The 19212-nt window shown below is 42.1% G+C and overlaps 1 protein-coding gene across 1 annotated transcript; it reads right to left on the reverse strand.

The window, feature by feature from the left end:
* Nucleotides 1–16205: 16205 nt before the first annotated feature.
* Nucleotides 16206–18929, reverse strand: sox18 (SRY-box transcription factor 18). Its single transcript, XM_023825608.2, has 2 exons — nucleotides 18307–18929; nucleotides 16206–17932 (listed from the first exon to the last, which is right to left on the reverse strand). Exons 1-2 carry the CDS (start codon nucleotides 18665–18667, stop codon nucleotides 16935–16937), a joined length of 1359 nt encoding a protein of 452 aa, XP_023681376.2. The 5' UTR covers nucleotides 18668–18929; the 3' UTR covers nucleotides 16206–16934.
* Between the last annotated feature and the right edge of the window lie 283 nt (nucleotides 18930–19212).

The raw sequence follows: 19212 nt of genomic DNA on the forward strand, positions 1-19212 counted from the left end.
GTTTGTTGTAGGAAAGAGAGTGAGAGAGAGAGAGAGAGAGAGAGAGAGAGAGTGAGGGAGAGTAGAAGGGGGAGGGGTGCAGTGTGTGTGTGTGTGTGTGTGTGTGTGTGCGCGCGAGTCAGTGTGTGTGTGTTAGAGAGAGAGAGAGAGAGAGAGATTTTAAAGGCTAAGCTTTTTCATCTATCCCCATAGACAACACCAATCCGCCAGGCAGAGACTGTATTTCTAAAACATTATTGCACTATGCATGTGGGTTTTAGAAGTCTTCCCTGGATCGGGAGCCCGGCATAGATGCCAACCCACACGTAATTAATTAATTAACATTTTTTATTAGATTTTCTTCATTTTTAATTCTATTCTTCCTTTCGCAGGCGTCGGGATCAGCTGACGCTTAAATTGATGCATAAATATCCCGCAAGAGTGTTTATGTTGCCAGTGCTCCGGTTATACTATATCGATTAATTGCAGCTGCGACTCGTCCGGCCACGGTGTCCTTTATGCCTCGCAGTCACTCTGTGAAGCTCCCCTTCCTCTGCATCCCGCCGCCGTTATCCGACTGTCACGGCGCTCTTTGGCTTATTGTCTGGCCGATTACTGGTACAGAGAGCACGTTTCGGTTCTTTTGCCTGGAATTAGAACAAATTTGCCAGCATCCGTCAGCTTAAGAGTTTTACCATCTTCGGCCTTTTGTAAAGGGCACTTTTTTGGCTGTATGCCTAGTAATTGTGCCAAAACGATGCTTCCATTCTAGCAGACTAATCCAATGCATTACGTTCTTTAATCCTTTTATTATTATTATTATTATTATTATTATTATTATTATTATTATTATTATTATTTAAACCAGAGCTTGTCACCAATTTTGGACACAGTGGACACACATTTATTCCAAAATTTTATTTGAAGTAAAATTTGCAGCCTTGAGTGTACGCGATACACAGCTTTTTCCAGGGGCGTAGTTAGAGATGAACGGATGCGGGGAGGGGGGGGTCTTTCCCTGGGGGGGGGCTAAAGACCCCTAAAAGAGACATAATGATACCCCTGGCTTTTTCCATCCTATATGGTAGTGAGCAACATGATGAAGACAAGAGCCCTGCAATACAAAGGAAACAGCACAACTGTTACACTTTACAATAAGACGAAGCAGGTGGCCTGATCTGGAAGAGGAGTGACACTGTACCATCAGAGGCATATTAACTTGGTCAGAGGCCCCTTGGCTGACCAGGTGTGGACTGGCCATTGGGAATGATGAGAATTTTCTCTGTTGGTCGGTCTTTCTTCCCCAGCCCAGTTATCATATATAGCTACATATTACATGACTGTGATAGACAAGATATACCAACCCCCGTGGTATATTGGTGGCAAAATAAATCAACAGAGAAAACCCCTCCCCCCACCACCAACCTGTTCAGCAGCAAATTCTCACTGATGATAAATGTTCCCAAAGGTTTGGGGGGGGGCAACAGTAAAAGTAGGAGGGTATAAAATTTTATTAAACAATGTTATTTCAGCCTCCTTTCTAACAGAGGCCCCTGGGGTTAGCCTGTGGTTTAAAGCGTCCATGATTAATGTACAACATACAGAACAAATACATTCAACATTAGGTAGGTAATGAGGAGCTGTAGACACAGTTGCATATGATTCCTATGAGACAGCATTCATGCAAGGATTTTAGATGCTAACCACCTGCACCTCAGTTATATGCAAAGAAACACCTTCCCTGACTCGAATGCAGACCCACAGCCCTCAGAGCCACAGTAGCCGAAAATCTCTTGTACTCCAGTTATCACATAATTTATTAATAACAGGAGCAGAACTCAGACAAAGAAAATATAACTTAAAGAAAACACGAAAGACACCTGCTGTCATTTTTTTGGTGCTGTGACGCGGCCTGGTTCCCAAAATCGACAATGAAAGGGCTGTGGATTTGAAAGTGGTTTATGGTGCGGCAAGCTGCTCTGTCTGGGCTGGCAGTCCCTCCCCGGGCCGGCGGGTATCAGCAGCGAGGCGGAGGAGGAGCGGCCGTCCGAGGCTGTCTGTCCGCGCGTCTGCTTTGCCCGCAAACCCGCTGTAATCACCGCTTGTGCCGTAACTCCCACCCTGACTCCCCATGGTGCCGTGGTAAAGTGAAACGACCAGAGGGTAAAAAAAAAAAAAAAACATATATCTAAAAAAGAGCAAAGCCAGAACACAATGTGCTGCAGCAGCCAAGGAGGTGCATGAGCACATGAGCCTTGGCCTCAACACACAAGGCATCCAAACCGATGAAAACACACGCATTAGCATTCCCTGTGCCGCCTGACTTATTCATAGTTACTATGACAGGAGTTATCTTGAACTATTCGGAGAGCCATCTACTTGTGTTTAAACCACTTGCCAGTGATGCTCTCAGGGTTACACTGGCTTAGTTTGCAAGTGAAAATAACACCCACTTGTACATCATGAAATGAAACATGGACCTCCTTACAGACAAACACACTTTCCCCGGTACCTGTTTTCTGTTCAAGCCAACCATGCAGTCGAAGTGAGGCGTAGCGTTAAAAAAATGGTTGTACCGTTCATTATAAGTGGCTACATCTGCCTGAGCGATCGCCTTTTCTGTTACATCCAGAGAAACACTTACTGGTTAAGCGACCTTCAAAAACCTTCATATTTTTAACATTTTTTACTGCAATTTCTTTCCACATCTTCCAGAACATCAATGCATGTCTTGGATGCATTTTTTATTGCGAGCAAATGTCCCACGACATGGGTGTTAAAATAACTGAAACTAATTCTTTAAAGAAGTTAGTTCTCATTGTTATTTTTAAACAGCCTTTTTAGAAGGCAATTCCTTTATCTGAGTACAACGCATTACCATCCAGCTGCCATCTTGTTATCATGGATGGCTGTCTGATGCAGCATGAACATCTGTTCCTCAGGCAGAATTTAAATGGCACTATATCAGGCGATATCAACTCTGTGATTTATGGCTCAGTGGAATTCCACATACAATAAAAAGAATATCATTCTGCTTTCTATGGCTATGTTAATTTGTCATTTTAACCTTGTTTTATACCTTTATGAAACTTTCACGAATTGGCACGATTATAAATCTTGTTGTTTTCCAGCATGCTTGAATAATGCCTAAAGCTGAATTACAGTAATTACATTTAATTGCATAGACATAATATGAAAATTGTTTCATGCGACAGTAAAAACCTGGAAGACATAATGGTCATATATGAATTCTTAAATAAGATATTTGAGAATACATATATGCCGTACAGCAAGTCAGTGAAACTCTGATGGGTTTGAGAAACAGTAAGAAATAAAATATAATAAAATATACTACATAATGAAATGTAGAAGTGAAAAATTGTGGAAGGAGAAAATGGTTGTAGGACAATTTTAAAGTGATGAACGTAGGAGTGGTTGTGTCAGGTACTGAACATTCTAAGATGTCCACAATGCTCAATCTGCATTTCAGACCCATTTAAGTGATATCTTAAAGAACAATATCTCAGGGTTCTAGCTGCCAAACAGGAACTCTAAAGTCAGACCAAACATTACATTTAATTGATCTTCTTTCATTAATTTATTTTAGGTTTTTTTTATAATCTCTTAGTTTAATTACTATCTGTATGTAAGATTTGTGCAGATTTGTGCTGCTTCAACAGAACTGCCATCCATTTCCATGGTGCAGTAGTCCTCTGGAAAGAAAACTGCTTCCCCAGCTAAACTCAATGCCTTAATTTCTTAATTAATTAAACAAAATACTAAGCACATTTTTAGGGTTGAGTGCAATAAGTAGAACCAGCATGCAGTTAAATGTGGTCATGTGGCTGAGTGACTGCAGTTAAAAGAGCTCACTTTTGCTGTGTGTTGCTGTGGTAAGACTACAGGAACGCTTAGACCATGAGGTTCCTTAAGCTTATAAGACAGTAGAGACACAAACGAGGAGCCATGCAATGCCAGTCGACAGTGCCTCCTCACAGCACAATACCAGGTTCCACTAACCTTAAGCCAGATAACAATATATGACTGTGAAATCCATGGTTAATCCAAACAGCAACCAATCACACAGGGATGCAGGGATTCTCAGAGTAAGGAACAAGGAGATTCATTGGGCACCTCAAAGCAGTGCTGATACAAATGCATGGTTTGCTTGCTGATGTAAATGGGCACCAGGGAAACCTGCAAGAACAAATCCTTTGCTCCTAGTCTCTCTCACACACAGGACATTCCACATGAATAGAGGGACTTGTTCCCAGCCTCACCCCTGTGCCGAAACGTCCACATCCTCCCGTGTTCCACAGTGACATCGCTGCTTCACTGTTTGTACATTAATATATTAATTCAAAGTGTGCAACTTCTATCACTGCTAAGCAGGACTTTGAACGCTAACCCAGAAGTCATACCCTAGATAGTCTGTAGACATAACTGGAAGGAGATTACACTGTGTTTCAGAATTTGGATTATCTGTTTTCGGTGCAATGTTCATTTTTCTAAATATTTGGCAGTTCTCAGTTCCAGGAAACTGGAAGTTCCATGAGCCACTAAGGGCAAAGAGTGTGCTGTTGAGTGATACACCAATCAGCTGATGGCTATTTGTCATGCCACACCTCCTATCACCTCCTAATTTCATAGGTAGCCGACAGCTCACGGGCACCCGAAAGGAATTTATGGGCCAACTGGTTGATAAAACATGGCCAATGGGCTCCTCCAACCTGGTGGTATGTAATTGGGCTCCCCAGGGTGACACGGCTCAGACTACCTGGATAATACTGGTGGGATGATCCCAGAATCATATGAAGCGGGATGTGCTCTTCCTGAACTAGACAGCCGAAAGTGTGAAGAAGAGTAGTGCTGTCAGTCTGCAATGAAAGAACACACGGATATGGAGGAACCCTAAAGCATGCATTATTTATGTGGAAAGACTGATATATAAGTGATTAATATTACCCCAGACAGACATGGGTAGAATTTCCACTGTTTCAGAAGATGGTGGGGATCTTTATTTTGTGAATCAAGCAAATATGACAGGTGGGGATTGCCAAGTGATTGCTTCCAAAGTGAGGGGATTGATGGTAATTATTCTCACAGCACTGCTTGACTGTCCTGGGGTTGTACAGTTTGGGACAAAGGTTTGACGGCTGAGCAGCAGTGTGGGCTGCAAAAATCAACTTAACTGGCATTTCTGGAGAACCAAAATTTGTTGCAATACTATATGACATTACCCCAAAAGCTGTAGATAATATAAATATTTAAATAAATGTTAGGATTCACAGCAAATGCAAGAAGAAGAGGTACAGAGATGTCTACAGTGCTGATGTTTTTCTGTTATTCTGAACTGCAATGACACTTACACTAATGCCAACAAGGCAAAACCTCATAAAAGCACTACAAATGAGGAAAATTGGCATGCAAGATAATGAAAGAAAAACAAGGTGGGATTTGTGGTAATATGATTAGAGAATCATTACTGTAGTACCAGCGTGCCTGTAGAAACAGCTGTCACCACAGGTAGGGAATAATACAGTATATCAACAGAGCTTATCTGAAGTCAGACAAGTATATTTTGATAATTTTTAAGTATATTCGATATTTTGAATATCAAAAAAAAATCCTAAAATATGAAGGGGGGATTTCAGTGGTTTAGCTGCATGTGGCAGTTACATCATTTTCAAATATGGCAAATTTCAGATTTTATGAACCACATCCATTATGTCTGATAAGTGGCCTTGTGATCTGGTGTTAATGACATCTGGAGCCATAATGGCTGTAATGGCCAAATGCCACTGTGATGAGCCAATGGAAAAGGGGTTCCAATTACATTGCCCTAGGACACCTGAGGTAATGTCGCCACTGTATATTGGCTTGGGGTTAGTGTGCCATGATACCCAGGGTCAATGCAGTATAAATACACTTAAATACAATTTAAAAAAATTTCTAGACCAAGCAGCTTTATAAAATCTTCTAAGACATGGCTCTTCAAATCTGGCCCTAGATTCCAAATCCAGGCCTTGTTTTCAGTTCCCCCAGGCAGTTAGTTTAATAAGGACTGATTCTGATTGACCAGAGACTTCACACCTGGCTGACAGGTAAAGGAAGGCTGGAAAATCAGCAGGGCTCGGACCTTGAGGACCCATGACTTGAAGAGCCCTGTCTTTAAGAGTTATATTCTGTCCGTTTAGCTAAAGATATTAGTAGGTATACACAGTGTTGGTCACAGTAATTGTCACGAAAAGCTCTGGGCACGGTAGAAGGAGCATGCGGAGTGCTGGATGCCTGGTGTCCCCTCAGAACCCTAGGCGGCTGCCTATATAGCCTAATGGGTTGACTGGCACTGGGTAAACATTTTTGCTGACAACTGACAACAACCATGCTGTAATTAAACTAGAAATAGTAATACAGCAAGCTGTCACATGCCATATGACATGATTGCTTATGACCCAATACACCAATACTGTATATCTGATGAGTATTAAACTGTAGACTGCTGTCATAGACACATACTGTATATCACCCCCATGGGCGGTTAGTTAATAGCTAATCATTAAGGTACAGTATCATTTCTATAATTTAAGATCTCCCAATACAATGCAATAGCATACAAAACAATACAGCAATTTAAGAAAAAAAATGTTGTACCATACAACAGTCTCAAATGAAATGATTTATCATACAGTGAATGACTCAATATTCCCTTAGATTAACATTTTTCTAAAATTGTGTGCAATACTTGAAACAGTTCAAATTGTATTGTCTTGTGTTATTTTCTTTAACATTCACAAGGACCTGGCACCTTTACCCCACACCAGACATTCCCCCATTTGTCCTTTAATACAAACATTTAGTTTATGTACAGTATTTTAAAATTTGATAAATTCAGATTTTTAACTAAGAAAACCATGCATGTGATTACAAGTTAAAGTATACAGTGTCCTGCAGCACATGCATAGTTATTAAACATGTGTGTATTTTGCTTATATGTTTCGATCCGGCCAATAGTTTCAGTCCAGATTCATCCAATTATGAGTATTTTCTGTTTGGATGAAACAGGAAACCATATACTTTTCTCTGTGCAGAATAATTAAGCACATTATTATTACAATAAAAATGGGCCAAAAAAGGATCTTACAGAGAGTGGAAAAAGACAGTATCGTGCCAGTCAGATGAATGCAAAGCAACCTTTTAAACAACGACAAATGTGATCACCGTACAAACGGATGCTTTGTGACTAACAGCCAAAGATGACGGAAGAAGCACGTAGAAAGAAGACACAAATAAACTGCCAAAGATATGTGTCAGACTAAAGGGGGGACTTCCAGAAACTTTTTAGGATTAAATGCCACCATTTGTTAAAACTGCAATCTGAGCGGAATCTCTGGAAGTACTGGGTGCAGAGTGTTACGGGACATTGCTAAGGTGACAAAGGCTGAAACATAACCTCCACTCAATAAGGCACACAGGCTAAAACATCAAGAATAGGCACAGACACGTCTCAAGACGATTTCACAAAGGCTTCATGTACAGATGAGATGAAAGTGACTCTAGATGGAGCAGATGGATGGGCCGGTGGATGGACACCTTCTTACAGCACCGACAAGGTGATGAAGAAGTGATGGATTGGGCTGAAATTATCAGTGATGAACTTGTAGAACTTTTCTAACTCACAGATGGTGTAAAAACTACAAGATCAAATGCCAATTTCTAGATGACAGCCTCTTCAAACATTGGTACAAGAAGCAAAGGAGTCAGCAGCTTTCAAAAAGGTTCTGATATTTATACAGGACAATGCCTGTTACCACACATCAAAGTATTCCACAGATTGGCCAAGAAGGGCTTGAAAGGTGATTGAATTTTGACCACTTCGCCTTAACCCCCACTAAGAACTACTGGGCCTTACTGAAGTGTGAGATTTAACAAGATGGCCAGCAGTGCACTTCTCAGAGCAACGTCTGGGAGGTGGTCCTTGCTGCCTCACCTCATATAGGACAGGATCCAATCAAATACCTGACGGGTTCAATGGATAAGAGGCTCATGACGGTCATTCGTTAGAATTAAACTGTATAGAATGCCCGATAGTTAGTAATTTCTTATATTTTATTTGCATTTCTGTTGAAGAGAGAAAAGTCCACTAAGAGTCTGATTGCCTAATAGTTGTGAATGCTGGCAAGTGGGTTTTTTCTTATATTTGTTTGTGACAGTCTTATGTAACATTTCCCCCCAAATGAATTCACTGGAAGCAGAAGAAAACTTCAGAATTCACTTTTATAAGTCTACACAACTAAAAATAATCTCCAGGAAAAGTACTCACCTAATACGTCTGCACAGCACAGAGATAGGGAATGAATATGTCATATTTATATATCCTTGAAAAGTACACAAAGTTTATATTTGTTTTATTATTTACTCCTATTTTGGTGTCTTGATAATGTTATAGAGGGTATCAAATGACCCCGCAAACATTTTCCAGGTACTGAATATCGCTGCCCTTCCTGTGGATGTGGAAAATGCGATACTTCCACCTAGTGGTCAATTTTTAAACTTGCACTATACTGACCGTATTACTGTAGTTATGATATGATCGCCATTAATGGTATTACTTCAAGCCCAACATGAGGCTGCAGAAGAGTAAGAAACTGAATTGGTTCAAAAATCAATGAAAGCTATTCTTATGTATCTGAAATCTATTTAGATGATGGAATTCATGCACCCCCCCCCCACCCGTTTAAATTTTCTTTTACTTTTTCTGGCTTTATCTGACTTTCACCATGGGATACATTTACTGCAAGTTTCCCTGGATTATACTTTTTTTTTTAAATACACCTGCATACATAAAAAGCAACTGTAAAATTATGAACCTGTTGCAGTCATCTGCTCCAAAACAGAAGCAAAAGACCCCAGACTGCCCCCTCCTGCCCTCCCTTTATTCTCTCACACGTCTCTCCATTCTCCCACTTCTCCCTCCCCACTCCTTCTTCAGTAGTGTAAGGCGGAAGCGCTATGATTAGCTACCGACAGGAATGGGTCCATCTGCCAAGGTCAGCCCCAGACGATTGGTCTTATCAGTTCAGCAGCAGCTGTCTGGGCTCCGTGCCTGCTATAAACAGACAGTCTCGGGCGATAAGCCACAACAAAAAGACCCGTGGAGTAGAGCGATGACCAATCGCCGCCGCGGTGGGTGTTTGCCGGACTGCGGCTGAGCCGACCGGCATCCACTCCAAAAGTCATCGCCTCATTGCGGGCCAGCGCCCCCTTCTGTCCCGAATGTGCCATTTACCCTGGCATTGACATTTAGACTAGAAAGGCACGATGCAAGTGGATTAAACACGCAAAAAATAATTTCCTCTTTCTTTTCTGATAAAATATGACTCATTTCCAGCTTTTATTTAGGCGAGAGGTTAAGTCAAAAAGAGAATTAAGCGGAATGGTCAAATTATGTAACTGGAAGAAACTGTGATCTTAATTAGACAGATACTGTCTTCGTTTTAAGTTGCAAGTAACATTTAACACTGACTGCTTTATAGATAACAGATACTTACAGAATAGACTAGAGCCCCCACCTAAATGGGAGGCTGAGACACCAAGAGAAGTTTCCTTATCAACAAGAACAACAGCTGTTTAACAACTGACCTATGACCCACACCACTAGGGTATCAGTCATCTGAGATAGACTTTATCTTGAGGTGTATGTGTCTCTGTAACTGTGATTAATTTAAATATGTTCTTAATATTTTCTGAAAAGTGGTCCCCACAATGTCAAAATAGCAGGTTTTTATTACATTATGGGGAACATTTGGTGCCCACATTGTAATATAAACATAATCCACGCACACACACACAAAAGCTGGTCAGGGTGAATTAATGAACGAACTAAACCCTCAGTTTCGTCATGGAGTATGATCGACCAGGAAATAGAGGGACAAGATAACCAGAGAATCAAGTATAAAAAAATATTATGATATGGGGCTTTAATCTGTACACCACCCGTGAACAGGCACACGCCTCACACATCATCTTACAGTACATGTTGGTGAAGCTATGCTCCAATTCTGAGCTCAACACAGGTTCCCATGTTGCCCAGTTTCAAAATATCCTGTCAGTGTCCTTGCATGGCCCTCCACCCAGCCCCCCCCCAGAAGTACTGGTCCCCTCTGTGGCTCTTCCGTCAGCATCTCACTGTTCATTGTTTCCTGTTTTCCCTACAGCTCTCGGCACGATCACAGAGCCACCAGACATCTATAGCTACTTTTGCCATAAAAACTGTGGAAGAGTACAAAGGTTGCTTGCGCACAAGACGGTGTTTGTCGTAATGCCAGTGTGCGTGGATGTGGGTGGGGGGGGGGGGGCAATGCAGGAATTTGTGGTGATGCGTCTCAGCCTTGAGATGGCTTCCATGACTTTGTGCAAGGCGACACGCAGCGGCACTGCTGCAAGGCCGCTGAGACCCACCTTTGGATCCGCAAATAAAGAAATGCAGAACAATAACTTAACATCCTCTTTTAATAAAACGAAAAACCCAAGCCATTCGTTTTTCAAAGCTACAACCTTCAAAGGGGCTGACAACCAATGACACTTTGCCATTGCAATTGTGATTATGGTAATAATGACACAAAAAATTATCCAGCTTCAACTTCAACCTATCCAGTGACTTATCCTCTAAGTTTGCTTCTGTTTCCCTCTTTGTACGGTGAGTTTTCTGTGCAGCAGGAAGCAGAGAAGCAACTGGAATAACAGGGAAGAGGAACAGGAAGGGCCTGACACTAGCAAATGAAATCAGTCACATGAACCACAGGTGATTCTTAGGTTGTTAGGAGAGGCCGAGTTCAGCTGAAAGTGGGACAATGCTCTTGGGAAGTAGGGATGGACCTGACCTTTTGGCATCCTGCTTAAATATGTCAAATGAATCTTGCAAAAATTGAAAAGACTAGAGGAATTTATCAAAAACGTTATTTAACTGGTGTTGTAGATTGGAGCGCTAGGCTTTGGGAAGGGATCGTTTGAGAGGTGACAAATACAAAACCTGTCACTTATATAGTAATAACTTGCTTTGACTCTTCTCTCACGTGTAAATCCCAGATTGTTTTGCATAAATAATATTGACAGAAAAAACTGTTGCCAATACGATGACATGATCAACAGAAGCAGAGTTACACAACTGCAATACATTTAGTCTTTAATGAGTTATAACAAGGAATTTTATGCTATGCCACCCTGCACAGCATCCAGCTATATTCACGAAAAACATTAACTTTATAAGTCATATCCTTTTGGACTTCACCAAAGGGGCCAGTGAGAGGCAGAGAAACTTAATTTGTAAGGTGTGGAACACCCCTTGAGACTATCTGGGAGTCCATTGCATCCCGGAACATAGTGGTGATTTTCTTATGTGTTCTCTGTTCGAGGGGAAATTTTTTTAGGAGATTTAATGAGGAGAAGGACTGGGACATGACCAGATTTATTACGCTGCTCAGCGTTAAGCTATAATCAATTTATTGTATCTATCATGGTAGAGTTGGCAGGTTGGAAATACGATCCACTATTAAAATTCATATCTGCTACATATACATATATGCAAAGACAAAGAATGAAATAACTGGAACCCCTAAAGGAATCGAGTTAGACAGCAGACACACAACCCGGCCCCAACTCAAAAAGCACCAAAGGCTCATTCAGAGAGCAGCTGGGTGAGGGAGTTTCTTTAAATCAGAGGCTGTAATTCTTCCTGATGAGCATCTGTGTTGCGTGTGGGTGGACGGTGGATGAACTCACAACCACTGCAAAGGCAGGTCGCCTTGTTAAAGCACTCTTTTTTCCTCAGTAAAATTAAAGTCGAGCAAACTCATATACCCCATGACAACGAAACAAACAAACAAACAAGCAAACAAACAAGTAATCAAGGCTCTTGCAGGTAAGGTTTGTGATTTAAATTGGACACACTGGAAAAGCTCTGCTAACACAGTGTGCTTTGTGTCAGAGATGTGAATTCCATCTCATTAAGAAGTATAAAATATAGTCAGGAAGAGCTAACGTTAGGATGGTGGGAATGCAGAGGGATGAATGCTGGTTATAATGAAGACTCTTACCCTCAGGTCCTGCGGGACACATCTTTATAAGGAACTATATCCTCTCTCTCTGCGTCTCTCCCTCTCTCCCTCTCTCTGGCTGGCACCAGGCCACTCACCAGGCTCCCGCGGTCACATCGCTTCTTCTCACAGTAAAACCCACTTAATGCAAACAAAAAAGAAGCTTGTTTTCAGTTTTCGAAGCGCTGTCACATCACAGCAGAGAACGTCACCCGTATTAGTGAAAGACAAGGGCGCAGATATGAGGCATTCATCTATTAAACATATTTACTTATATACAATTATATAGACGAATGCATTTAAATTCATTCCAGCATAAAATCAAAACAGTTGGTCGCACAAACTGCATGTCTTTGTGTTTGGACCAGGAATCAGTGAAGGGGCTCTGCGTCGGTCCTGGAAAAGAGACTGTTTCTCTTGACGCGAGTCACCGTAAAGATGAAATTTGGGGTTGTCAAGTGTGCGGTGGAAATATTGCCCTCCATCCATTTGGCCGAGACCACATCTGCAGCTGAGGGCCAAGGCAGGATTGGGCTCTCGGTAGAGTGCGTGGGTGACTGTGCAGTGGACAGGGCTCTCTGGGACCAGCGTGGAATGATATGCTCGCACTGAGGGGCTAAACCTGAGCCAGTTGTTTTTGTTATTGTTATTCTCAGTAGGTTGAGAATGAAGGAAAAGTCAAAGTGGAAAGAAAGGCAACCTTACCGGCCCTTTGCTGTCTTCATGGCCTATTGTGTCCAATGCTGTAAAATTGGAACACTTGACAGGCCTCGTAGTTTTGTTGTTAGACCTGGGAGGGTAGAGCTGTGGAACGTAGTTATTTTTGCAGTTTCTATCTTGAAGCAGCAGTAATAGCATAATCAACACAAGTGAAGCAGTGGTGCTGTATGTCTCATTGTCTGTAGCAGGATTATGGGCAATCTTTTATTTAACATATATTTTAAGGGTAACTAGCTTCTGTAGGTCCCTCCAATAGGTAGCCTATTGCAAGGTTTAATTACTATCTGCATACTCAACTCCTGCAGGGGGTTGCACAGGCTAAGCGTAAGTTCGATCTTAGCCTACGATGGACATAAACAGCCCTTATGTTCGAGTTCACCACGCAAATAGTTTCAACGTAGCACTAAGTTATAATGTAAATTTTACACTACCTTAACATTAGGTGTAAGGTCCATTGTAACAAAAAATGTTTAAAATTGGTGAAAATGGCACAAATGTGAATAACCTGATAAACGTTTTTTGTTTTTAATATATAACGGTATAACTATATAGATGCATTGAAGATGAGTCTAAAGTGAGAAGGGCCGCAATTTTCCTGAGATCATGTGCAAATACAATACACAGTCATTGTAACAGTCATAACAATAATAGCTTTCATCATCTAGGTAGCTGACTAATAATCTATTCAATGCCCAGTACGTACAGTAGAAGGCCAGAAACAGGAGGTCTGGTCAGATGCTCAGACTATTTCCTATATTTCGTCTATCAGATTATAATGTCCTTTATAAAAAGTCATTTCAAATTAATAATGCAATTTAAGTATCTGAGAAAGATGAGCCATGGTAGTCATGGAGTTATTCACTTTTAACAGTCACGCACCTCCTTGAACTTGGAAGAATTAATCGAGGTAGACTCCGAAACAACTCAGCTGATAGTTTCTAAAGTTCCTAATATTATTTTAAGCTCTGCTTGGATTATTGGCCATTTAAGAGTAGACTATTCACTTTGTTTGGAATATTACCTGTTTCATAGACTGTTGTGCTGTTTCATGAAAAAGGTGTAGCCTTAATTTTCGTGAGTCACTCCATTTAAAGAATTGTGGGATCAGTACTTTTCTCTTGTTTTTCTTCTGTTTGAGTTTTGCTGGGGCAGTTTGGCTTTAATCGGTAGGTATTTCGTTATTCCTGCGAAAGACGACCTGAATATTATTGATTATTATCGATACGTACGTATTGCGCACTTTCTTTTCTCAGTGCAGAAAACAAGACTTCACAAAATTAGGTTACACGTCACTACTAACCTCTTGATGGTATTATACATAAATAAATACCCAAATATGAAGTAGCTTGCTTTCAGGCAATGACATACAGGCAAGGTATACAAACTCACTGCTTATGAATGTTCTTTGAATGTATTATGAAGGTATAGTTAGTGTAAAGCGTTACCTAATAAATTAATGGATTGGATATCTATTGTGCTCTGGATGGGATATCTGTTGTAGTCTAGATGGGATATCTATTGTACTCTGGATGGGATATCTGTTGTACTCTGGATGGGATATCTGTTGTACTCTGGATGGGATTTCTGTTGTATTCTGGATGGGATATCTGTTGTACTCTGGATGGGATATCTGTTGTGCTCTGGATGGGATATCTGTTGTGCTCTGGATGGGATATCTGTTGTGCTCTGGATGGGATATCTGTTGTACTCTGGATGGGATATCTGTTGTACTCTGGATGGGATATCTGTTGTGCTCTGGATAGGATATTTGTTGTACTCTGGATGGGATATCTGTTGTGCTCTGGATAGGATATTTGTTGTACTCTGGATGGGATATCTGTTGTGCTCTGGATAGGATATTTGTTGTACTCTGGATGGGATATCTGTTGTACTGCACACTGCATTAGCTGTACACTGTGTGAGTTTATGACACTGCTTACAAACGCTGGCTGTGATTCTCTTACTGCCTGTGCACTATTGAAGGATATTATTTACTCTCAGGCCGGCTCTCACAGGATGACCACTGAGCCTCACGTCCTGCTTTGCAAGGGAAAAGAGGGGGTATGGAAGGGGCCACATATCCTGGTGTTTTAATTCAATGACATCATGCCGTCCGCTTGGCATATTCAGCTCAGGAATTTAATCTGAAGGATATGAAATAGCCAACTGAATAATGAGGACAAATTGGCAACAATAGTTCAGGTAATTAACAAAATAAAAATTAAGTAACATTAGGTGACATTTTGTTTGTGATTATGTGCAATATGTCACATGTCATGCTTTATGATCCCCTAGATTATTGTTAAATTATAATGATGAGATTGCTGCTGTAGATTACTGGTAAAACTAATCTACCATTACATTACATTCTTGAAGAAAGGATGCCCAAAAAATGCATTGATATGTATACATAGCCCCCCACTAGCTGCGAGGTGAGAGTCGACGATTTCCAGCTGGAAGAGAATATTGAACAACCTGCCTTTCCGTCGGCAATGTTATTTTTTCCACCCAAAGGAAAACCCCAGTGATGGACAGAGGTGAGGCTTTCGGACAGAAAAAGCCTGTCTTCATATCAACATCCTTCCTGTATAAAAAAATCCAATCGCCTCCTGGGATTTAACAGGATCTTCCTATGTTTTGACATTCCTGCTAATTTTATCGCTAATTAATTGGCTGCATGAAAGTTTATGACTCACACCTGACCCACACTTCCCCACAGTTGCCTAGTTAACGCTCTAGTCAGCAGACTATGAGTTGTAAAATTCTTCTCATAACTTTATACATGCATGAGGCCAGATCTGTCCTATCCATATTTAGAAGGAAATTCTCCAAATGGAGTCAACTGCCTTTGTTTTTGTGTATTTAAATGTGTGAATTCTACTTAAACTCTGCAACATAGAATAAGGTCAATACTTAAAGGTTCACCATAAGTAGAATGCTGCTGACATCTCATCTACATCCTGGCCTGACTTCCCCTTTAAATATTGTGTGCCACAGTACCATTTTTTATAACTTATTCATGCCAGTAATTAGAACAATGCTTTTTTTCTCCTTTCAAATGATTTAAAATTCTTAAAGAAAATATTCTTTATATAAAAAGAAGAACAGTGGAAGAAGTTAGAGATTTTTTCCCCCACTATAAAATGTTTTCTTTTTGTTAGTGGTTTGGGAAAAATTGTTTTATGGGCCAAACTCATTTTGTGGTTGATCAAAAATCCAAGAAAATGGAATCAGACAGTAGAGTGGATTACAGCTTAAACATCATGCCTATTCCAGAAGACAAAAATTCAGACTTTTTCTTGTCATGATTTCGGTGGGTCTCCTGAAAATATAAGGGTGACAAAACCCTTATAACAACCTACCACAATACTATTCAGAAGTGTATAACTATAGAAATTCACAGAACACACATTGTAGTAAACAATTTTATTCTGTAAAATTACTAAAGGCAGATCTTCATATAAAGACATCTTAAAAAAGACTATTTACAGACAAGGGTCAGAGTTCTAATAAACAATTTGTTATTGCAAGTTCTTTTATGGCAAGAGATACAATTATGATCCATTCATTATTGTACATGACCTGGAATTTTAATTTAAATTGAAGCTTTGATTGCTGAGTTACTTTAAACTGCACTGTTATTTCTTTATATATAAAAATTATTTTACAACATCCCTAAACAAGAACATAAACTTTACAATCCATTTGGAAAAAGTACAAACAATTTATAATGATAAATAAAATTTACATTTTCACAAATGTTCTATTATTTGGAGAGAATATTCCAGGTTATTCCTCACGAGGACAAATGATATGAGAATGAATTTAATTTGTAGAATGTACAAGCATATCGAATTTTGGATGATACCCATGCTTCAGTACTTGAAAGACCAGTGTTTTCATAAAATTAGGAAGTATTTTTTGCCCTTAAACTTTAACACTTCAAAACTACATTTGCCTGGAAAATTGGAAACAAAAAAATAAAATAAAACCAGAATTAAAAAGATTATGAAGAAGTGTACAAAGGAAGAATTATCGTCATGCTTATTGAAAATATATGAATGAGTCATATCTGCAAATTAGAATGGAGGAATGCATAGGACAGGAAATCTCATTGGTCACGCCTGAGCTATGCTGGCTTCAGCCAGTGATGCAGGTGCTATAGTAGACGGCACTGCTGGCGTCTGACAGGGCGGATATCAGGGGGCTGCTCTGCTCACAGGATATGTGTCTGCTCGCCAGCTTAGACACTACGGCGCCGTAGCCCTGTGCCGCCGCCGCCGCCGTACCCTCTGGACGAGTCCGGCCCGTACTCAGGTACTGCTCAAACTCATTGCAGTCCACTTCCGTCCAGAACTCCGAGGAGGGGCCAAGCTGTTCCACAGAGTCAAGGCCAGGGACAAGGGGCGCAGAGTGAGTGGTGGAGGACTCGGGTGGAGGGGACAGCTGGCCCAGGTGGGATGTGAAGCCGGCCTGCTGGCCCCCTGTGTAGAGTTGGGTGTAGTACACGTTGCCGGCTGACAGAGGGGCCTTGTCGGCTTCCAGGAGGCCGCTGGGGCCCTGGGAGTACTGACCGTTTGTGGCCCCAAGCACATGACACTTGTCTGGCCGGCGTTCCAGGGCCACCTTCTGGCCCTGGTGAGGATGCCTGTGGCCCTGACTGTGCCCAAGCCCATGGCCCTGGTGGTGATGGTGATGGTGGTGGTAGTTAATCCACGGTGCCAGGCTCAGGTCTTCCTGCATGTGCGGAGGAAAGAAGACAGAGTCCCCTCCTTCCTCCAGCACGTCTAAGGGTGACATCTCAGGCGTGGGCAGGCCGTAGTTCTCGAAGTCCGGCCCGCTGGGATGCCGGTCATGAAAGTGGCTGAGGGACGGCAGCAGGCGGTGGTGGTGCACCTGCTGCCCGGGCCGACCGTATCCCTCGCTGACCACTCTGCCACCCCCGGTACCGCTACAAGGTTGGGATAGGCCGTGCAGCAGGAGTCCAGGTTCCATGCGTTTGATTTTCTTGGCCTGCTTTTTCCTCCGGGGGCGATATTTGTAGTTGGGGTGGTCCTGGAGGTGCTGCAGCCGCAAGCGTTCTGCTTCCTCCACGAACGGACGCTTCTCTGGGGTACCCAGGGACTTCCATGACTGGCCTGCGAACCCCGGAAACGGGCTGATTAAAATTGAATCTAAGCAAGGCTACATAGTATCAAGACTTGCCTTTGGCAGCTCCACAAGAATAAAAACATGCACTGTAGGATAGGGATCATCCACAAGAAAAGGTGTAGAGATAAAAGTACTCGCATCCCAGAGCAGGTATGGCTAGGTTTGCACACAAACACATGCAGTAACTGAGTTAATTTACTGTAAAATTCTGCTTAGAATAAGGATGTCTGATAACCAGCAAAGGTAAGCAAGGTTAAGTCACATTACTGACAAAGCAAAACAAAACAAAACAAGAGCATAGTTATGTAATTCTTTAAAGTGCACAGGAAAGCAAAGTGATAAGAAGCAGGTCACATCTTACCCAGCATCTTGCTGAGCACAGCATTGTGTAAGTCAGGGTTCTGCAGCGCGAGTCGCTTCCGCTCATCTTTAGCCCAAACCATGAAGGCGTTCATGGGCCTGCGGATGCGAGTCTCCACTCCTGTCTTCCCTTCGGAGCTCCCCGGAACCTTAGCTCCCGATTTGGCTGGTCCCGAGTTGGGGCTGGCTATCTGCTCCTCTGCTCCCAGTCCTGCTCCAACCACTGGTCCCAAGTGTCCGACAAGGGTTCGGTCGAAGCCCAACCCACGGTCAGAACCGGGGCTGGGGGCAGCGACCCATGAACGCTCGCCCCTGGGCTGAGAACTCTCCTCTCTGCAGTAACTAGACTCAGATATATTCATTCCAGCAAGACAGCCTTGTTTTTGTCCAACGCTTTTAGCAGTTGCTGTTCAGTTTGTCTTTCTTTTGAGGGAGGCAAACAACTAAAAAGAAACTGAAGGCACAAACAATGCACTTGGTACGGGCACCATTGAAGAAAGTTGAAGAACCCAGAAATCCAAAACAGCAGCTTTGTTTTTAAAGGGTTCCCGTCAGAAGATGTGTGTTCCGGGGGTTTTTTAAATTCCCGAGTCCGAAAATTGTGGCGAGACTTGATAAACCCGTGGTGTAAATATATGAAGCTTGCACCAATCAGGCGCCAGTGAGGAGGGAGTGGTTGCCTTTGGGAAAGCTGGGGGAGGAGCCCCCCCCGCCGTCACCCCCCGGTCCGACGGAGAGGTGTAATCTGAGAGGGGCATTGTTTCTCTACACCACACCAGCAGCGCAGCCGGGAGCGAAGAACGCTGAGGCGGAGGCTTGCTCTGCGCTCACTGACTGTGTGCCTCTTGCGAAGCAGCAGCGGAGCTGTCAGCCCCAGCTGAGGAATTGACTGTGGCAGATGTAGACC

The sequence above is a fragment of the Paramormyrops kingsleyae genome, chromosome 6 (genome assembly GCF_048594095.1).
Source record: "Paramormyrops kingsleyae isolate MSU_618 chromosome 6, PKINGS_0.4, whole genome shotgun sequence".
In the NCBI taxonomy this organism is placed as follows: domain Eukaryota; kingdom Metazoa; phylum Chordata; class Actinopteri; order Osteoglossiformes; family Mormyridae; genus Paramormyrops; species Paramormyrops kingsleyae.

What these genes read in the sequence shown, in the direction of transcription:
- sox18 (XM_023825608.2), bottom strand. Translation starts at nt 18,667, where the DNA reads ATGAATATATCTGAGTCTAGTTACTGCAGAGAGGAGAGTTCTCAGCCC. An exon ending in TGTGCTCAGCAAGATGCTGG is followed by an intron (nt 17,933 to 18,306) that starts GTAAGATGTGAC and finishes CGGGGTTCGCAG; the next exon opens with GCCAGTCATGGAAGTCCCTG.